This window comes from Gouania willdenowi, chromosome 5 (genome assembly GCF_900634775.1).
Source record: "Gouania willdenowi chromosome 5, fGouWil2.1, whole genome shotgun sequence".
NCBI classification, from domain to species: domain Eukaryota; kingdom Metazoa; phylum Chordata; class Actinopteri; order Blenniiformes; family Gobiesocidae; genus Gouania; species Gouania willdenowi.
In genome coordinates, this window is record NC_041048.1 from 35,865,481 (window position 1) to 35,888,241 (window position 22,761).

Below are 22,761 nucleotides of genomic sequence, written 5' to 3' on the forward strand. Positions count from 1 at the left end.
TGCCAAAGACATCTAAAGACGTTTTTTGGTTTAGTAACATTGACTGCCATAAACGTCTAAAGACGTCAATTGTGTTTTTCGACTGGGGTTGCTAGGAGACAGTGTGACGAAGCTCTCCTGTGAATATCCAACTTGTACCATGATGGAGTGAACCAACTGGTGACGTGTAGGTGGCAGCAGCGCACCTTTGGATGAGAGATCACCCATGATGGGTAGAGCTCAGAGGGAGCGGGAAGGAGTTTACAAGACAGAAAATGGCGCTACGAGGGTTGTTCTCACCAGCTCACAGCAGCGCACAATCGACCAGAGCATGTGTGGAACTCAGTGGACTATTGAGAGTGTCATGATGGTGAGGGAAAATGATCATAAAACAGGGCAAGCGGTGGGACTCACCATGTCCGGGATGAGGAGGAAGATGAGCGTGGGGAGACTGACGGAGGGGGGACTTGGAGGACGGCCAAAATACCATTGAACTCTGACACATATAGCAAAATAATTTTGGCATCAAAAGCCCGATCTTAGTGTTGTTTTTGTAGTTTTATAGAAGGTAACCAATGTTGAAGTGTCCCTAAAGCAAAAAAAATTGCTTCAAAATCAATAAAAAAAAATTTCAGAAAAAGCCGTTTTTCTCAGCTTTTTGTCACAAACTGGCGATTTGTGTGAAACTGGCCTCTATTCAACTGCGGATTACAGAAGAACGAAACAACCTACAAACAAACTTACTTTTCTGATGAAACTAGAGAATCTGGTTTTAGATTTCAGATTGTCATAGTACAAAATATTCTGTGGGTCTTAAAAATCAGTGAAAATCATCTAAAACGCCTGGCATATTGTGGTTGGGTGCTTAGCACGATATATCGCAATTGTTTAGTATCAGAATATTTTGACATGCAACTCATAAATCGTATCGAATCGCAATGCACACCCCTAACTGCTATACATCAAAACTTTTCTGACAATGTCAATAAGAGAGTTTATAGTGGAGTTTAAAACAAAGTTGTAAATGGCATATTCAACATTTTACATCTTTTTTGTGACATTTGATTTATGGATCTACACTATGGCCTACACTATATCTTCATCTGATAAATATCATCTCCAGCAGCTTTACGAATCACCGAAACAAAAGTGAAATAATCCACTTCATTAAGCTGCAAACAGCACAGTGCTGTGTAAGTCTGACTCACAGCAAGCTGTCCTTTACACAAAGAATGGAGCTTTCGTCTTTCATTAAAAAAAACATAATTATCAACTTAATTTTAGTTTCAACATGTCCTGTTCCAGTAAATGAATATTTGAATTTTTATAGCCCTGGCAACTTGTCCAGAGCATACTCCCACATGCACCTAAGAACAGCTGGGACTGGCATCACAAATGTGACTTTGTACCGAACAAAGAACGTACAGACCATGAGTGTAAAGAGAAACAAAGTTAGACTTGACTTTATGGAGGATAAACTAGCTGTGGTTGAATAAAAACTTGATAAAAAGCATTTTAAAGATTTGATTATTTAAAAGAAAATCAGATATTCAATTTAAGTTCTGTTCTCAAACACTTTTCTTGTCTTTCTTTTTATCAGCCCGTCTCATACAATGTGAAACTACATTTTAGAATAAATCTGACTTTAGAGTTAGAGTTAGAGTTGAGTTTATTTGTCATTGCACATGTTACAGAGCAACAAAATTACATTTCAGTTTCATCCCGTCCAAGAAAAACATGAAAAGACAATCATAACATGGGAGCACAGGAGCATGAGAACTGCGGTTCGCCACAAGGGCGGCGCCCCTTATTTAGATGAGAAATGGGATAACAAAAATGGGGATGAGGATACAAATGTTTTATTCGCTAAATTCAACAAACCCACTATTTTGGACATCTACAAATAATAAAGCTTGGCAAACACGTTATTAATACTAATTAAGTTGTTTATTCCACGCACATGCAAGCTCCTCCCCTCCCCTCTGCCCTTCTCAAAGCTAAAGCTAGCCTGCAGGCTAACACGAGGAAAGTTGTTGCGAGTGGCCTTGAAACATGGCAGGAGAAACGCAGCAAAAACGCTTGGTATACAAGCACGGCAAAACAAATTCTCTAATATGAGAACACTTTGGGTTTGATGATGAAGACCTAGAGCAAAGACACATCACGTGCAAAAAGTGTTTTGTTTTGTGCAAAAGTAAACACATTTGATTTTAGTGTTTGAAGGATTTTATTTATGTTTAAAAAATATATTTTATGGGTTTTTTGTACAAAAAATAAATAACTTTTTGATAGACAAATATTCATATGAATAATCGTAATTTCAATTCTGACTAAAATAATTGTGATTATTATTTTTTCTATAATCGAGGAGCCCTACTACAGGCAACACTAGTAAGTGTGTTGGAGCTACTTTGGGCGTGTATGAAGCTTTTATTGTGAGCTATGATCGCATATCGGAGCAGCAACAGTCAGCAGTCAGCTTCAATGGTTACATATGAGACACAACAAAGGTCACAATGCGTAACACGAGTGCGTTGAAGAAAGTACACTTCACGGGGAACGAGTATGCAAGGACAGTGTCGCAATTTAAAGGAGGAAAGTCCACTGGAAAAGTGTGTCGTGGATGGACAAAATAGACCCGACGTCAGCCACCGAGTCTGCCGGTCGACTTTTACAGCAATTAACCAAACTAAACCTTTTGTATTATATATAGTATTATTTTAATAGAACTTACAATTAAAATACATTACAGGTAACCTTTAAACTTATTGGACATTTCCAATCAAAAACACAACCTCATCACAATAGCTAGAAAACAGAAAGATGCTGAATAAACAATGGCACCAAGCAGCTGCTCCCCTCTGCGTTCTTTTGACCTCGACCAAAGACACAGAAAGGACAGTCGGTGAGTTGCATGGCACCAGATGCATCAGATTGCCAAGTCCTTGTCACAGCTGAACTGATCTAAGAGTGGCACACAAGGACAAAACATGGATATGCGCAACCTTAGTCCCCAAACACTTCTTTGGCTTGAGCATATGGTATTATTGCCGCATCATGAAACATCAGGACTTGGCTTCTTACTCAGAGGCGGAATAATGTGCAGTCACATGTTTGTTGGACAGCAGGACGCACAATGTCAACTTGGACAAACTGGGAAATGTCAAAGCTTTAAAAGAAACTTGATATTGGCAAATTAACTTCAAGATGTGCTGGTTTCTCTGTATTTAGTAACTAGAGAAGTTATTCTGATTGGACAGAAGTGGTATAAATTGAACATTGTCTAAAATGGGGTGGCCAATTGCATCTTTCAAACCACGTACATCTCTTTCGTCTGTTTGTTGCAGCTCCATTTTCTGATGGCAATAGAAATGATTCCCTAAACCCCAAATCACAGCAACACACTTCCAACACACTTCCAGTTCTGACCAATCTCTGTGTGTCTCTATCCATTAGGTACCTTATCAGGCCTCCTTGTTCATACGACACGAGTTAAGTGTATTTATTGATAAGCCTCGTCTCTTTGCACCATGTCACCACGTAAGTAAGAACAGGTGTTCATCAGGATGTTTGACAGAGACTCCGGCGCAACTCAAGTTTATAACTTCAAATCTCTGTAAAGACGTTGAGTAACACAATGTGTGGAATATACGCAATTTAATCGAACAAGTTATATTTCAATCCAACTAGAGTGTCAGCTGGTAGTTCTCACAATTCAATTATTTTGTGAACAACAGAAACACCAGTTACGTTCCAACCTGCTCATTTCATTTCTCCACGTGAAACTTACCCACAATGCAAATGATGATCCTACCCACCATGTGATACAGTGTATGAACTAAACTAACCAACTGTGATATTCCTCAGTAAATATGCCATTAAGTGGGTAGGTTTAAAGATGTGCATGAGACAAAGAGACATCGGCTTCATTCTGGTCAGACAGGTTTGGGTCGTGTTCTCTCGGCCAGGGTCTTTTTTTGTCAGCCCGATTAATGCTCTACTGTGTGTGTGTGTGCGTGCGTGCGTGTGTTCCAATATTGCTGCGGGTCTCACATAACACCTCATTTAAAATTGAAAAGCACATATTTGAATTGAATCAGTCTTTTGAATAAAATGTTATTTCTTGTTTCTACAGTGTCTGAGTATTTATTAGCAGAGAACATATACTGCATAGGGCGCACGGTGGCTTAGTGGTTAGTACGTCTGCCCCACAGCAAGAAGGTCCTGGGTTCAAGCCCTGGGGTGGACTTGGGTCCTTTCTGTGTGGAGTTTGCATGTTCTCCCCGTGCTGCGTGGGTTTCCTCCCACAATCCAAAAACATGACTGTAAGGTTGATTGGAGTCTCTAAATTGCCCATAGGAGTGAATGAGAGAGTGAATGGTTGTCTGTGTCTGTGTTGCCCTGTGATGGACTGGCGCCCTGTCCAGGGTGTACCCCCGCCCAGCGCCCTATGAGAGCCGGAGATTGGCACCGGCAGACCCCCGCGACCCTGGGAAATATTTCACCAGCTGTTAATAATTTAATTCATTCTCTGCTGTAGAATAGTGTGTGATATTGCCCCATAACAAGCATGTGAAGTACATATTTTGTTTGGAAAAAAAACTAAACAACAACAACAACAAAAATGCCATTTCCATTTCAGAAAGTGAAATCTGTTTTTTCAGTCAGTTTTCCGTGATCGCAGAAAACTGAAGTCCCTATAACCTATTTAAACTATAAAAGAAAATGCCCCCTTTACAGACGTAGTCATGGTGTTTTTTTTATTAAAATGTGTCTTATAATTAACATTGTATTGAATATAATTTGGTCTTCTCCCAAAAGCAATATTAAAAAATGTAGCTTTGGCCTGGAGCAAATGTGGAGCAATGTGAGGGCCAATAGTACTACCCAATACTTTTCTCTAAATGATGTGAAGCAGCTGACACATTTAAGACTGTTCTGATTGATGCTAAACACCAAAAACTGGTTGCAAGAGCAATTATCACTCAATACATGTCATGAATAGAGAAAAAATGAAGTTTTATAATTAGGGATGTAACGATTAATCGTAAGGCAGTTAAAAATCGATTCATAGGTATCACAGTTCACATCGATGCTGTGGTTATTGAATCGCAGTACTTTTTAAAACAGCAGAGGGCGCTATCCAGAAGTGTTCCTTACCCCTTTGGCACTGAAAGGATATCTGTAATATTACGTGAATATCTGTAAAAGTCACGTTTTTCTCTTAGCTCTGTGTGCTAGCATAGCATCTCTTCTTCACTGCAAGATATCTGCATGCCAACCGATCACTGGGTTACCAACGCCCTCTGCTGGTTCAAACAAGTATCTGACGCAAATACAGAACGATTCTCTCACGATTTATTTTACAAAATGGGACTGTACATAAATGACTGAAAAATATTCCTTTTTTGGGGGGGTAAAACACTGTACTATTTTCCTTTTATTTTTCATTGTCAAAATAATTCCTTGATAAACTATTCAAAACAATGCAATTTAACTAAAAATAAATCCTGAATGAAACTAAAAAAAAAGGAAAAATACAAATGAAGAAAAAGCCTATTAATTGCAATTAACAATGAAAAACTGCATAATGGTTCTTTTTCTTTTTAAAAGTGCCACTGAAAATGTGTTTTTTGCCTTAACAATTGGACTTTTAAAAAAAACAAGTCATTGCACAGTTTTTACATCAGATATATGTTTAGACCAGCAGAGGGCGCTGGTAACCCAGTGGTCAGTTGGCATGCAGCTATTCTTGCAGTGAAGAAGAGATGCTATGCGCTAGCAGACAACTTGATATTTACAGATATTCACATAATATTACAGATATTCTTTCGGTGCTAAAGGGGTAAGGAATCATTTATGAACATGTTTAAGAGTACTAGGCGATTCCGCCCGCCGCCTACGCTTCTGGACAAGTGAAGGATAAATAGAGATTAAATTTTTAGAGTATCGATTCGAATCGTGATACCTATGAATCGTTATTTAACACATTGTATACAAATAAATAATAAGATAAGCGCGTGCTGACCGTGGTGTTTGCTCACGTCATCACATCATCCTATTTTGGTCGGTTTGTTTTGGTAAGAAAAGTGTTTTGGCCGAAAACCGAAAATGCATTGCTGGGCCATTTCTTTGTCGCCGAAAATTTTCTGTGGCCAAAATTTTGATGCATGACTACAGGTAATAAAAATAAAATAAATTTAAGTTATTCAATAGAACAGAGCAACAGAAACATACAAGTGAGTCAACGGTACATAAAGGATTGAGTCCTCCAGACCAACCTTGTGTAAACAATGACTCCAAGAAAGGCAGGTATACACAATTTTTGGCCCACTTTGAGCCAATTTTTGACTCGTGCGTCTATTTTTTGGGATCATGCAAGTCTTTGCTAGAATATGTCATGCATCGTGTAGTATACATGGGGTCACAAGAAGCGATTAACACCTCACGACCAGCTCCCGATCAGCAATCATTTGGTCATAATAAAATCAAACACGTTTGAAATCCAGTCGCTCCTTGTGAGGGTATCTCACAGTTGAAGCAGTGCCACGGACCGGCTTACCTTAAACTCTCACACTGCACATGCACGAATACCGTAGGACCACTGTAAAAATGACGGACTGTACTGCCCACGTCTGTCCAGCCAGTTCCTGGTTCATCATATCGCATCGCCGTCTTTTCTTTCTTTAACGCCAACACTTCAGAGTTCTTCTTCTTCTTCTAATTTGTATGTTGCATTTCCGGAAACAAGACCCCGACGTGTCGTGTATGGAAGTACAGTATGAGCAGTCAGATGGAGTCAGAATGTTGGTCCGTATAGTTAGAGAACATGAATCGTGAGCTGCGCACATTCGAGCTCTGCCCTTGAGTCGCATAGTTTGAGCTGGAGCTGAGTACAATGATTAAAATAATCACACAGTGTATCCCAGCCTTAAGGAGCAGCACCTTGTATGGAAGCACTGCTGCCATTAGTTTAAGGATGCATGTGTTATGGGTTAATGTGGCTGATAATGTAAAGCACTTTGAAACCATTCAACGGTTAAAAAAGGGCTACACAAGTCCATTTCATTTAGCATTTATAAAGTAGAACCCTCAGATATCTGGTGAGGGGGGAAAAAAGCCTTTATATGGTACGACTAAGAAACGCAATGGCAGTCTCTAATTAATAAAGACTAATGGCAGCAGAAGTAATTAACTAGAATTCTCCTTCAGGGACATTATCAAATGTGTAAGAAATAAACCGATAGCCACTTCACCATGTCAGTCTAATTAATTCGTTGCAGATTATGAATTTAGATCTTTTTCTCACCTATTTAGCGAACCACGAGGAGCGAATCTAAAGGAAACCTTACAGTGTCTCGGTCCAAAATAATAAGCTGAATAGCAGAGATCTATTCATGGAGTCATTATCAAAATCACTGCTATAGAGACCGCAATAGCATGTTTCCTTGTTAATGAAGTGCCACTTGGCTGCTTTGACACAAGTCATAAATGCATCGCCTTTCAATCAGACCATCAGTATATGGTTAGCGGTAATTGAGGTGGCATGAAATAAAAAGAAATGGCCGAGGGAAGGAGACGATGTTGCTTCATAAACCTGCCAGTGAGAATCACACGCGCATTTTCATTTGAAGCCAACCATGTAGCACGAGCATGCCTCACGAAGCATGAGTGAGCTTTTTCTGAAAGCCTGGTCTCCTCTAATTAATAAAGTACTTCATGCTTGATGGTAGAGCTGCTTTTCCTTATCCTCAGTTATGAATCTGCCTTCATAGAATTAGGCAGAACGCATTCAAATATAGTGACGTGCATAAGTGGAACAGGCTCAGTTTTGCACTTTTTAAAGGCCATTAAATTGGGTTTTGAAATATGATTGTTTAAGTACATCTCACAATACGTGCGTCTGAGAAAAAACTCCCAAAGTGCAAAGAAAATTGTTTGGTTTGGCACAAAAAGTGGCCTTGGCTTTCATTATTCCGTTTTACATTTGAGGCCGTCTGTTTTCTGAAAACATTAAGGTCATGCCCGGAAAATTTGAGGAGGAAGAAGACGGTGACATTTGCCTCTTTCAGAGGTGGGGATCGGAATGCGGTGCAGTGATTGCAGCACGAGCAGTAAAGCATGGCTACGGGATTTATTTCAGGGAGATTTGCATCATTGGCAGCTCTTCAGGCAGACCAAGTCTAATCTCTCACAGACAGGCTTAAGAAAGAAAAACCTGATGGTCGTGTCTCCACGATAGGGATTTTCAGTAATTAGCATAGCTAATAACAGCGGTACATACAGAGTGGTAATCAAATGTGTTGGGTCTAAAGGGAATAAATAACAGCAAAAGAAAGAAGCTCAAAGAGTAATTTTAATTTGGTCCACCTTACTTTTTTCTACAACCATTCTGAAAGAACGTTCTCAAATGCAAGCAAAGAACTGAGAAAAGTCCCACATAATGTGAAATGAAGTTTTATGACACAATAAGAGTCAGTGAATAACATTGATTTCGTTCTGATAATACAATGTATATTGTTTTAATTTGATACTAGTACAGTGTCCATTGGAAGTATGTATTTATAGTGGGATTTTAAGTAGAGTTAATTATGACCAAATGATTATGTGTTTGAAGGTTGGATGTACAAAGAGGTGTACAGACTCTGTACTCTGTAGTGTTAAAAAGGGGTTTATTTGCGGGTACAAAGTAAAATAGTGTGTGCAATTTCCCTGGTTCCGATTTTGGCCAATCCTGATTGTGTTTTATAACTGACAGCACACATTCAATGTTCTAATCTTATTTTATTGTATAACACTGAACAATACCCGTCAAACAATACAAACTTGTTGTTTTAACTGCACATGAGGTAGATATCTCAAATATAAATGAAAAGTTTAGAGCATTGCTGTCCAAAGTACTAAATTATACTGTGTCAGTTCCTTTCGAATTTCATTTTTCACAACAAACAAAACTTGTGCAACAGGTGACACTGCAGACCTGTTTGGAGCACTTTGCCAAAAATAAAGTGCACAGCAGTATTTTGGTTTTACAAATAAAGAAAATCACAAGGTTTGAAGTAAATGATAAAATAATAATCAATAGGACAAACTAACAAAACATCTTAAACCACCAATAAAGTTTCTTAATTTTCCTTGTGCAAAAAGAAAAAATGTCCAAATGCAGCAGCTTTGTGGATAGATAAATGGATGTGATTAGTGTCTGGTTGAAATGAGTTCGAACTTAAAGAGACATTGGCTTCATTCGGGTCGGACAAGATTGGGTTGTGTTCTGTCGGGTTTGGACAGGGTCAGACAAGTTCTGGTATTGTCTTCTTTTTTTGGCCCGATTAAAACTTTAACAGGCCACTGACTGGCTGTTTGCTCCCGCTAGCTTTAGCATTAGCTTGATTGCTAGCTTCAAATGCTGCAATACTCTGCGGTGTGGTGGTTTCTTAAATGATAAATTAAGTTTGTTGTAACTTTTCGTTTGCAGCCCCACCACGGCTTATGTTTGTGTTACAGGAACTACAAATTGTGATCCTTTGTTCTCTCTTTTGTGTACTACTGCTGAACTGCCGGCTCGACAGGCTAGGTCGACCGTGCTCCAGGTGGCTGTAGCTGTTAACACGTGCACACATGACCTGCCAGTCAGTCATCTCACAGCAGAAGGAAATACTGGCTGACTTTCGCACCTTTGCAGAGATAGAAAAGATTGATAGAAAAGATCGATTTCATATGCAAGAATCGGCCGATAGCCGATCCCCCAAAATCAAGGAAATTGATGTATCCTTAATGATTTGTGCTGATATATTGGATCAATATTGGCCAATACTGAAGGTTGCAATATCAGTATCGTATCTGAAAAAGTTGTAATAGGACATAAATGAACCTTAGTAAGGATTAGATTAGATTAAAAACATCCATTCGGATGTATGAATATACAACAAAAAAAATGAGTAAGAGTGTTTTAACTGTCTTTAATTAATAAAAAAGTATGTCTGCCTCAAATATCGGCTTCCAAAATCAGCTTTAGATATCAGCCATCGGCTGATTTTCTATTTTTTATAAACGGTATCTGCATCAGCCTTTGAAAATCCCATATCAGTCGACCTCTATCTATCGATTTGTTGTATTGTGGGATCTATGTCATTGACTGCGATGCTGAGCCATTTGCATCACCTGCAGAGCTTTTTGTGTACGCACACAAGTGTTTGTGTGCGCGCGCACCACGAGTGTTTGTGTGTGCTCGCACAAGTGTTGTGTGTGCGCACACCAAGAGTGTTTGTGTCTGTGTATACCACAAGTGTTAGTGTGTGTGCGCAGTCGAGTGTTTGTGTGCGCACACGACGAGTGTTTGTGTGTGTGCACGACAAGTGTTTGTGTGTGTGGGCATGACGAGTGTTTGTGTGTGCTCGCACGACGAGTGTTTGTGTGTGCTCGCACAAGTATTGTGTGTGTGCGCACACCAAGAGTGTTTGTGTGTGTGTGTACCACAAGTGTTAGTGTGTGCGCGCAGTCGAGTGTTTGCGTGTGTGCACACCATGAGTGCTTGTGTGGATGCGCGAAGAGTGTTTGTGTGCGGGCGCACGAGTGATTGTGTTATTGTGTGTGCGAGTATTTGCTTGTGTGCGCGCCAGTGATTGTGTGTGAGACACTTATTTCAGTTTAATCAGCTTAAGCAGGGTTTAAATTAGCTTTATAAACTGTTTCAAAAAAAAATTTCATTTATCGATTAATCGCTTATAGTCTGAGTAAAGCAGAAATAAAATTGTGTTATGAGTTTGTCACACCACAGAAACGTGCCATTGACCATGAGCCAAATTTGAAAGATGAAAAAAATCACTAAGTATATAAAATTACATCTCAAAATCATGGAAAAACAAGCACTTCTCTCTGCTCTGAAACACTGGGGTCGTGTCAGTTAGAGGTGCTGGAACCACGCCCATGCGGGTGAAGGGCGTCGTCTCTGTGTACTAACCTTAACCTTGTGGGAGAGAGCAGTGTGAAAGTGGCTCCAGCGTAGGGTTGTCACAATACTAGAATGTCAATCTCGATATCGATACTCAGGAAAAAAAAAAAAAACTTGATACTATTTTCGATACCACTGGGCAAAAAAACAAAACATTTAGAAGCATAATTTCCTTTAATAAAGTTGAGAATACAAACTATGAACAGTGTACAAAGTATTTTTAAATTAAGTAAAATGTAGTGGAACATTTAAGAACACTTGTAAACAATAAAAACTATTAAACTTTTTTGAGAAAGTATAACAAAATTTAGCAAATTTTCCCTTTGCCCCCTAGCAGCAGCTGTGCCGACATCAGCTAACTCAGTGTTATGATGAGGGCCCTATAAAATTTGTTTGATTTTTTTTCCAAATTCCATGTTTTCTATTTTTAGAAATATAAATTTTTTTTCAGATAAAAAATATATAACACAAAATAAATACTAATAAAAAAACATAAACAAAAATGTATGTAAAAAATAAAGTAAGATACAATTAAAAGGAAGATTTAAGTTGTAGTGACATGAATTGTTCTGACTGCTCCTTTTTAATTATTTATGTCATATAATGATGTATGAGAACTGCATTAATGTCACAGTCACCATATTTCCTCTCAGGGATCAATGATTTACTGAATCTGATCAGGTTTATTGTTTAGGTTAATTTAAATTAAGTTTATCAAAACTCAATTTAAATGATCCTAATGACATCATTCCAGGCCATAATGATTACACAAAAATAGAAATCCGTTTTTTCACCACTAGGGGGCAGAATATTTGACAGTATCAGAAGTTATTATTAACTTACAATGTCTTAGACTCTACAATCCATGGCATCGATGGTCTCGTCGACAACAACAGAACAATGTTATCCACAGATCTTCTGTAGCTCTGATGAGATGTTTACATGCTCTGAGCAGGTGAAGCTGATTAAAGCTGACTCATGTTTTCACGAAGCACTGCTGCACTTGATGAGAAACGGACGTTTCACAGGCACAGCAAAGTTAAACGGGCACTGATGCTCTGTGTTTAAGAGTCAGTGATGATTTGTGCAGGTTACTTTGGGTAATTTTAGACAGTGTTTGATGTATTTTAGGCAGTGTTTAATGCAGTCAGGGCAGGAGGGGGTAGGGCGGTGCACCTTATCAGTGGTCCCCGAAAAATTTCCCCATAAAAAAACGTTCCTTGCCTCACGGTGACGCCGTTTCATGTTGAGTCTGTCCATTTAACGATTCCTGGTTTTATAGGGCCTTAATTAGTAAGTAATTAGTATTAAGCTGTACGTGTGTCTGTTTGTGCCTGCAGCAGTAAATAAAGTTGTCAATTGAAACAGGCGAGGAAAAAAAACTGGAGATGAACCATAGATATGAGACAAACACAGCGCTGTTAGTATCAATACTTTTGCAAGTGAGTATCGTATCCAATACTCACTTTTTGGTGTTGATACTTTATTCAGTATTGAGTTTTTTGACAACACTACTCCAGCGTTGATACTACTTCTCCCATTGGTTTACCAAAAGTGCTCGGCTCGGGCCACGATGTGCTTCGCCCGAGTCTGAATATGTCTCCCGGGTAGAGTTTGAACAGCGCCCGCTAGAGGCAAAAAAGAAAAGTGCTAACTTCATGGAAAATGTGGTACCAGCGAACGTGTTTTCTTCCATCGAGTCTGAATATGTGTTTTGTTTTTGGCGAGGGGCCGAATTGGGCCCGCTGGAGGCCCCAGACGTTTGGTGGGCTTCAGGGTTTATGCTAATGAGGGCTCCGTGATGTAACGCGACTATGATTTCTGACCCGCCCATTAAATCCAGAACACAGACATCTGAAACACAGTTTGTGAAGCCCAGCTCCACAATTAAATTCTAAATGGTTGAATGGTTTTGTACATGTTTTAGGGAATACATTTATGACCAATTTAATGTCTTTAGAAGAAAATGGCTGAATTTGAACGATCTTTAATTTATTGACCGATTAATGGATTATTAAAATAGTCGTTAGTTTCAGCTCTAAACCTTAGCAATGCAAAGGGACAAAGGCACAACCAGGTTGGATTCTATTAGGTTTAGGCTTGCACGGCTGCTGCCGAACAACCTCATTAATCTTCACTGATGATGTTTGTCATGATTGTCACAGCTGAATAAGTTTATAGAGAAAAAATGAACTGCTAAATTACTGAGAAAGGCATCCAAATTAATCTGAGGATACTTTATCTTATCCAAAGGCTTATTGCCAGGCAAAACAAGGACCTCAAAAGAGGAAGGAAGATCTTGTAGATATCATCACTGCCAAGTCAGTCGGCAGACACTACACAAACTGCAAATGTGTTTTGCACCCTGGGGAGTTATTTGGGCAGGAAAAGTCTCCCACGGAAATAATAAAAATCACAATTTTGCATTAAAAAGAAAACATTGTTTATTTATTCTAATTAACTATCTAGTTAATTACATGAAGTTGTTTGCTTACCATTCACAATACATCATGAAAGTCAAAGAAACAAAGTAGAATGTCAAACTCATTGAACAAAGTCTTCTGAGGCTATTTGTGAGTAAGGTAAAGCAGAATCTAAGTGACCAATGCAGATATATTCACAATTAGGGTTGTCCCAACAGAACTTTTCCATTTCCGATGTGATAACATATCGCTACCTTGAGAATTGACTGATACTGAAGTGACACTTTATCACCACGGATCTTACATACTTGTATGACTTATTTTCTAGTGTGAAATGTTAGAAAAGACTTGATCAAGCGTTAATACACAGAGAACAACAGTTAGCAACAGTAGGCATGAGAAATACTGGCCCATTTATTATTAACCAATGTGTTACACTCATTTTATCCTTAAGCATAAGAACATTCTACAATTAAATAAAATAAATAATTAACTATAAATAGCCAGCAAAATAACATATATATATATACACACTGTGTATATATATTTCTTTAAAGTGCAAGATAACCACCAGTTCAACTAAAACATAAGCATATTCTACAACTGAATAAAATAATTAATTATAAACAGCCAGCAAAATAACCTATATATAGACTCACAACACAGTAACTCACAACAGCCCCGTAGCGATGTCACTGATGGTACTGATCGTAGCGATGTTACTGATCAAAAAAGACATCACTGGCCATGGTTACATGTTTTTTTTAATTCGGAATTAGTTATTAGGAAATAAATTATTCCGAATTAAAGTGTAATTCCGAATTGAGGTTTACATGGAAAACCGGTTTATTCGGCTTTATTCAATTCCACCTTAGGTCTGGGGGTTGGGAAAGGTTCTGATTGGACAGGGGCGAACGTGACACATTCACATCTATTGGGGAAAAAAAAAAAAAACCTTTTTTTTTCCCACTACAACATAAAAGACCACATGAGAACTGTTTTTACATTTTGTTTTGATTGCAGTTTTGAAGCAGAAGCTCGACAATAACACAGAGTTTCACTTTCATCCGCGGAGCAGGAGATGATGAGTGAAAAATTAACTTTATAACGATCTGTGCGTCATTAGTGAAGCTTTGTTGCTTCATGCCCCGGTGAAGCCCGTTCTGTTTGCCGATGTCCGCGTGTGCATAATAAGTCTGTTTGTCCGTGTGAATGTCCACGTTTACGCTTACAGTTCGTCCATCTACTTTACCATTATATCCATGTCTTCTGAGGCTCTTATTATAAATAAATAGTCTCAGCTCCAGTCCGGGAGGCCATCTTGGACTATGTCGTCACAAGCGAGTCATCGCGGCAAGCCGCGCATGCGCAGAACAACCAAAATTAACTTAAAGCGGAATTACAAGAAAGAGGAATTATTTAATTCGGAATTAAAATCGGAATAAACCAGCCACCTAATTCGGATTTAAGTTGAACTCTGAATTAAATTTACATTAGGAAATAAGTGTTTACAAAGTCAGTTTAAAGAGGATTTTTCTTTAATTCTGAGTTAAAGAGGAATTAAAACTCCAATGTAAACATGGCCACTGATCTAATCTGAGCCAATAGCAAAATTAAATTGTAGTAGCGTTCAACCCATAGAAAGCATTCACTGTTGACATTTTACATCTAGATGCTAAATTTTAATATTTAGACTAAAATGTGAAGAGTGGGACAAGGATCAATAAACTACAATTCTTTATACCTAATCATATATGTATTCAGCAGAAAAAAGTTATCAATGTTTTAAGGTGTACTTACATAAAAAAAAAAGTTGTCCACATAAATTGCCAGGCCATATCTAAGCATTTTGTTTTTTTCCTGTAAATTTGCCCTAATTGCGATATAAATGGGGTGACCAAGGGTCCTCTAGTAAAAAGCTATTCATTGAAATCAAGAGGTTTTGTTGAATCCCAGATTATATTGATTCATGTTCAGGTTTTCCAATACAGGACAAATGCCACAAATGGCAGCTCTTTCACCATATCTACTTTCTGAGACTTTTTCTTGTGTTTTTTATTTTTTTATTCATTATTTTGTCATGATAATAAAATATTTAATTTCCATGCAATAGCCCACAGGGAAAAAGTAGTTAGTAGTTTTGCTCTAACGCACAGTAATTACACTTTATGGCAGAGACAACATAAAAATCATGCACCAATTTAGGGAATTACCCTAATTCTTTACGCACTGATGAGAGCAATTGAGTTCCCAGAGACTTGCACCAAGGAGCCTCAGGCATGCTCGATTTTCAAATCCAAATTCCACTCATGATACATCTGAAAGTCTAATTTCAAAGATGACGGAATCGTTGGGCATAATCGTCAATATAATACACTTTTTAATGAATTATTGCTGTCAGCAACCGCTAATGTTGTTTTCTTAAGTAATTTTCTGCATCACTCCCTTTTTGTCCCTCATTATCTTCACCATAACAACAGCTGAAGTCAAGCAAATAGGAATGTGCTTATTATTGCCATCCTCATTTCAGAGGCTGGGCAATGTTTTTTTTAATGACTGCAGCTCTTCTAAATTATTGAGAGAGCCTAAGCACCTCAGCAGCTACAGAAATGGCTATTAACCTTAGTGAACAGTATTCAAATCCTGTTAGAGCTAAGTTGGTCCCACAGTATCCCTCACAGGGAGGAAATGTAAATGGCTTCTTGCTGAGACAGATGGGGAAGCCTCTTGTCGTTTGAAGTTCTAGCAATAGAAGTCGTCGTGAAGCCGAGCGCTCTCCACCCCCTCTGTAAAATATTCAAGTTGTGGTCTCATTGAGATCTCTCCTCTCTGCTTAACCCTTGAAACCACACAGGGCTTCAACACTGTCTGGAATTCCCTAAGCATACACAAAATATTTTCCTGAAGTTTACAAATTCACCAGTGAGTGAGAAAGAATTATAAAACCATTCAGCACCCCGCTGGGTTCCTTTAAAGCCTTTAAATCTGAATAGTCCTATTTCTTGGCTATTGTTCCAAACAACATCGTGGCAAATTCAATTCTAAAGTTTGGTTGACAGGCCGTCAAAGCTGATTTGAATCTATAGCAGCAATACCTGCCAGTCAATTTGTTCAGGCTCCAGTGCTGTGCTACACAGACCAGAGAGAATCCCTGTTCATTACTCTTATCACCTCACCCATGAGAGACATACAGTAGTAAACAGACAGGTAGTCAGGCAGATATGCAGGAGTGCAACTAACAAACAACGCTCTTTTGCTCATTTCGCTGAAACGATCAGTCACATCCCAAATATAAATATTTCTATTGATGCTTAAACTAGAATATAACATACAGTCCAAACTTTAGATACAGCATTAAATACCTAAATCTAGAGCTGGGCGATATGAACCAAAAACCATATCTGGATAGTTTTTTCCTTACACTGCTGGGTTAAAGTAACAGGTGTAAAATGCTACACATTAGGGATGTCCATTGCCTTGAATCTGACGATACAATATGATTAGGGTTGAGCATCGTTTGGATTTTAACGATTCTGATTCCGATTCTCAATTTCGATTCCAGTTCCAAACAATTCTCAATTCCGATTCTTTGAGTTGTACAGGTCAACAGGTCACAGATTTCACAGGATAATTTTTTATTTGAAAAAGCCTTTACACAGGCCATTTTTATTAATTCAATTAGTTTATACAGTTTAATTTGGTTGCTGTCATGTAACTAGGGTATTCAATTACAAAAGTCCCCAACTGTAACTGTAAAAGTGGAACTTGCTGAAATAAAACTACAAACAAGTTGGCAGCAGTGTAAAAAACAAAGAGCTACAGGTAGATGTGAAACTAAATAAAACAAACTCAAACCCTGGAGCAGTCATGTGACAAATCAATCAATAGTTCTTGTTGAGAAAGATTATTATTATTATGAATACAGTGGAAACAGAAACTATAAAAATAGTTATATTGTGAACCTGTTTATATTGTAGGGAAGATCATATTTACATAAATGTAATTGGAGTCTAAAGCCACAAAAAAACCCCATTTTAAAAAGAAAATAAACTAATATAAGACCTCTTTACAGTTATTTGGGTCATTTTGTGCTTGCGCAAATTGCCGCGATGACGCGCTGGTGACGCCATAATCCAAGATGGCGGCAGCCTGGACTACAGCCAACACTATTTAATAAAAGCCTTAAAAGACATGGATATAAAGAAAAGAGTGGATGGACGAAGGCATAAACATGCTGACTTTCACACGGACACACACGGACTTAAGAAAACACACACACAGACCTCGGTAAACAGAACAGGCTAGGACCCAGAGGTGGAGTAAATGCGTCCCCGTACTGCATGTATAGGCTGTAATTTCACCAGTTTATCATTTTACCTGTTATTAGAGCTACTATCTTTACCAGGGAGCTACTTTATTACTGGTGATTGTTTTTCAGAGTTTTACTGGGATTTATTTACCGGTGATTCATTCCTATCTCTCTTCCGCTCCGCGGTCCAAACTGAAACCGTAGCCAGACACACACACGCACGCACGTTCCTATTTGGAACCGGTTCTCGGTGCCAAACCCTAAATATGATTCACATGTCACAATAGGATATATCCTAACACTTAACAATATGGTATACTGTGTATATCATGATATCAATAATTATAAATGTCACTAGGGATGTAACGATTCACTCAACTCCCGATACGATTCGATTCACGATACTAGGTTCACGATACGATTCTCTCACGATCCATTTTACAAAATGGGACTGTACTTAAATGACTGAAAAATATTCCTTTATTTTTTGGGGGAAAAAAAGTAGAAAATACTGTACTATTTTCCTTTTATTTTTCATTGTCAAAAGAATCCCTTGATGAACTATTCAAACAATGCAATTTAACTACAAATTAATCTTGAATGAAATAAATAAAGGAATAATACAAATGAAGAAGCCTATTCATTTCAATTCTGGTTCCATAGTAAACAATACAAAACTGCATTATAGTTCTTTTTCTTTTTAAAAGTGCAACTGAAAATGTATTTTGTGACTTAACAATTGGACCTTAAAAAAAAAACAGTCTGCACTGTATTTGCGTCAGATATTTGTTTGAACCAGCAGAGGGCGATAGTAACCCAGTGGTCGGTTGGGATGCAGCTAAGTGCAGTGAAAAAGAGATGCTATGCTAGCAGACAGAGTTAATAGAAAAACGTGACTTTTACAGATATTCACGTAATATTACAGATATTCTTTCGGTGCTAAAGGGGTAAGGAATCATTTATGAACGTGTTTAAGAGTAGAAGGCGGCCAGAAAGAAAGTATTAGCAGATTTTGCCCGCCGCAATGACCTCTGCTGGTTAAAAAAAGTACTGCGATTCAATTTTCACAGCGTCGATGTGAATCGTTATACCTATGAATCGATTTTTAACTGCCTTACGAATAATCGTTACATCCCTAAATGTCACCTTTACAGTTACAAAATGGTGTAAATTAAAATACAATTTTATTTCTTTTTTTAATCTTGTGAGAACAAGTACGGTAAATGATAACTAACTGTAATGCCAATATCAAAAACAAGTGGTATGTTTTTCAAACTGTCAAATTACATTTTTCTAAAAAGTTTAACTTTTGCTTCTACAACAGATTTTGATTCTAAGTTCTTAAAACAAAAACATCTGTATAAGTGCCCAGTATGTTTTATTAAATTAAGTGCAACCAGCTTCTTCCAGCTAAAATTGAGGAGAGAGGTAGTTTAACAAGGTCTGATGTGGTTCACTGATACCTAGTGACCGGGCGTTTACGTGCTATACATATGTTAGCACAAATAGTATAAATAGTATTTTAATAATTAAAGACATAATTTAAAAAAACTATTTGGAATTATTTTGGATCGATACGATAATCCACGCTGAAATATCGCGATATATCACTGAATCGATTTTTGTTCTTACACACTACACAAGGCACTTTTAGTAGCAGACCGCTGCATAATATCAAAACATGCATAATTAGGGTTGCAAAGGGGAGGAAAAACTCTGGTGAATTACCACAGAAATTTAAGGTCAGGAATTTTTGGGATTATTCAAAAACAAACACTTATTTATTGCAATCAACTGGTACAAGGAGTATTTTAAAATGAATTATTTAAATGTGAATAGCTGTTTAAATAATAATACAATTAAAAATATCTAACATTTCAAGTAGGGTTGCAAAAAGTTGGAAACTTTCCATGAGAATTAACGATTCGCCCTCATCAGGGATGTTAAATATAGTTTGGAAAATATATTTTAGCATCTTCTAAAATATCACCATTAAAAATTTCAAAGTTATTCTCTATTTCTTGGTAATTCCAATAAATAATTCCTATGAAAAGTTGATATTTTTGAACATTCCCAAAATTCTGAGTTTAGGTTCCTGTGGAAAATTAGCAGAATGTTTCCATGCCTTTGCATCCCTGTGCGTAATGAATTACAGCTGCAAAATGTGAACAAAACTGATACAAAGCCAAAGTAAAAATCGGTTTGATCATATCGTCTGTGATGTACAACACTACGTTAGTTGTGTTACGCAACCTTTAGCTTTTCGTCTCATTAGGGACAGCACGTGTGAGTGAATTCTGTGGCATTGCTTGTTTTGGGGGGGAGGAGCCTGGATGGACTTCACGGTCAGGGTGACAGCAGCAGTTTAACACAAAAATGGAAATAATACAAAATTGGGTAAAATTAAAAGGGATTTGGGAAAATTTCAATTGGAAAATGAGTTCCCTGGATTAGTCCAACTTTGAGCAAAAACTTGTTTATGGTGTTCTTCTACTACAGTTTTAGAATGTGTGATGAGCGCTACGAGATGAGTATTGTTGTAATTAGCACTATATACAGTAAATAAAGTTGAATTGAATTAATATTACATTGGATGTATTAGAGCTTTAGTAGATTTAAATAATTCTGCACTTGACAAGTTTTTTGTATTAAATTAACCATCTTTAAAAGATAATATTCACTGAAACAATGTGACAAATATGTCAAATGAATCCAGCAGGTCTCTCAGATCTATGAACACAGGTCAGATAGTAGAGCCCAGAGTTCATAGTAAATACAGTGATGCTACTTTTAGTTGTTATGCTGCAAAGAAGTGGAACATAATGCCATAACAGAGCTGAAGTCAGCATCACATGTGAACATTTTTAAATCCAAGTTAAAGGTATAGACTCTCTTTTCCTGTGTATGACTCAGAGGGAGGTTATTAATCATTTTCCTGTTGATTTCATGTTTTTACTGCCGATTTTAAATGTTTGTATTGATTTTTAAGCTGTAATTTTTTTTTTCTGTTGCACTATTTTAAATCATGTAAAGCATATTGAAATGCCTTGTGTATGAAATAGGCTATACAAAAAAAATTTCCTTGCCTTGCCTATAATCTTACCTTTTAGTTTATCAAGTAAAACCATGAAAATGAATCATGTGTTCGAATTATTATTAGTACCTTTGAAGTAGCTCACAGTTTCAGAGAGGTTGTTGCCCCCTGTTTAAACCCTAACTTCCATGTTTGGGACATAATCCTACATTTCCATGGTGTTAATCTCGTAAAACAGGTGGCTGAGCGTCTAGCAGTGTAGCAAACAGACATTCTTGCGCCATAATCCTGTGTGTCTCCCGCCGTAAAAAGGGTTAACTGACGCCGAAATAGGTAAACTGTGGAATTGGTTAAAATGTCAAATGGAAAGTCTAAGTCCCGACATTTGCTTAAATAAAGTCAAACCTACTTACTGCCTAAACAGGGTGAAAGAGCTAATGGCTATAAATAATGGCTGATTTCATGTTTACATTATGAACATGACCTTACATTGTCCTACTAATCCAAGCAGCCAGCATTACAAGCCTTTATCCACTAAGATGTACAGTAGAACCACTGCCAATAGACAAGCATGCAGAACTATTAAAGATATCATTAGGAAGCTTTTAATAGTATAGTGAAAGATATAATCACGTGGTCTTCCTTGCAAGCACACATTTGTTTGCAAATCAATCGCAGCTAAACAGATCACGTGATGATTTGTGCAGCAGCAAGAATTTGGAACATTTTGTATTGCTGTGGAAAAGCATGGTGTAAAGCAATAATAATAACTATACAAATAATAATGTCACCGTCATCATGTGCACAAAGGAAACTGATCAGGTGAGAAGTTTGTGAGCAGCAATGGGGATCAAAGTGCAGGAGTTGATCTTTGCACTCTGGCCTTATCTCCCATGAAGTCTCTGTGCTGTGTTTTATGTCTAAACAACATGATTTTTTATTTTTTTTTTTTTTTACTAAAGCTTGATATTATATTTTTTATAAACTATCTGAATATCAGGAATGAAATATGGTGTTTGGAATGCAAGTCACAATGAATGGGTGATTGTTTATTCAACTCAGCATTCACACAAAAAAATTCTGTTTCGATTTATCGCATATTGCTCAATATTGTGAAATTGTTACCATACTATTAAGCAAAACACTCTTCTACAATGCTTTAACTGTATTACATTTTTTTTGACAAGTTTGACATAATTAAATTAATTTAAAATATTTCTGCAAAATCTTATTTGCCCCACGACCCTAAAAAAAGTGGGTTAGAAAATCGATAGATGGAAATGTTATTTGCTTATTTCCTATAATAGAACAACATACAGAAATATTTGTTAAAAACATTTAATAACAACGTAATTAGAAAATTAAAATAACTCTGAAAATTGTAGAATTTATTCTTAATATTTTAACTTAATTCACAAAAATTGTTACTTTTTATTAATAAACCATGCACTTGCTAGTTCGATTTCTATATCTCTTACTTTTAATTAAATCATTTATCATTTTTACCATATGCCACACGAACTGTCACCATTAAGGGTAAACATTAGTGACATAATAGCATGTATTAAATGACATTGTAGGGTCCCTGTGCTCTTTGATCAGTCAGCATGTTCTGTGTTCACATGCTTAGCTCACATGTTGCACTAACAACTCTCTGAGCCGTGACAGCGAACCCCCCGACAACAAGCAGCTTTGTGTGAGGACAAACGGACTTTTTTGACTGAAACGAGCACTAAAGTTACCTTAATCTTGTCCAGAAGTATGTTTTTGGAAGTATTTGCCCTCAGTCCTCTCACAGCAGCCTGGGAAGCCATGGATGCCGCCATGTTGACACGTAATGCGGACCTACGTGACGTCTGAAGCATGTGCGCGGAAGAAAGGAGGCGTTCATTGGCCAGCAGGCAGAGGTGGGCGGGACAGGGGTGGGGTTTGAAAACAGGAGGCAAACACAGGTAAAATAAAGCAAAAATCATTATAGTATATTTGTAAAACAGAAAGAAAACATGACATGTAACAATATTAATAATAATAATATATATTATTATTATTATTATTATTATTATTA

The 22,761-nt window shown here is 37.5% G+C and overlaps 1 protein-coding gene across 1 annotated transcript in view; it reads right to left on the reverse strand.

Annotated features, from left to right (window-relative positions):
• Positions 1-22,556, reverse strand: part of suclg2 (succinate-CoA ligase GDP-forming subunit beta) — a 179,348-nt gene extending 156,792 nt beyond the window's left edge. The window contains exon 1 of the mRNA XM_028447646.1: positions 22,439-22,556. Coding sequence (XP_028303447.1) covers positions 22,439-22,522 — 84 coding nt within the window. The 5' untranslated portion in view covers positions 22,523-22,556. The remainder of the gene's footprint in view (positions 1-22,438) is intronic.
• Between the last annotated feature and the right edge of the window lie 205 nt (positions 22,557-22,761).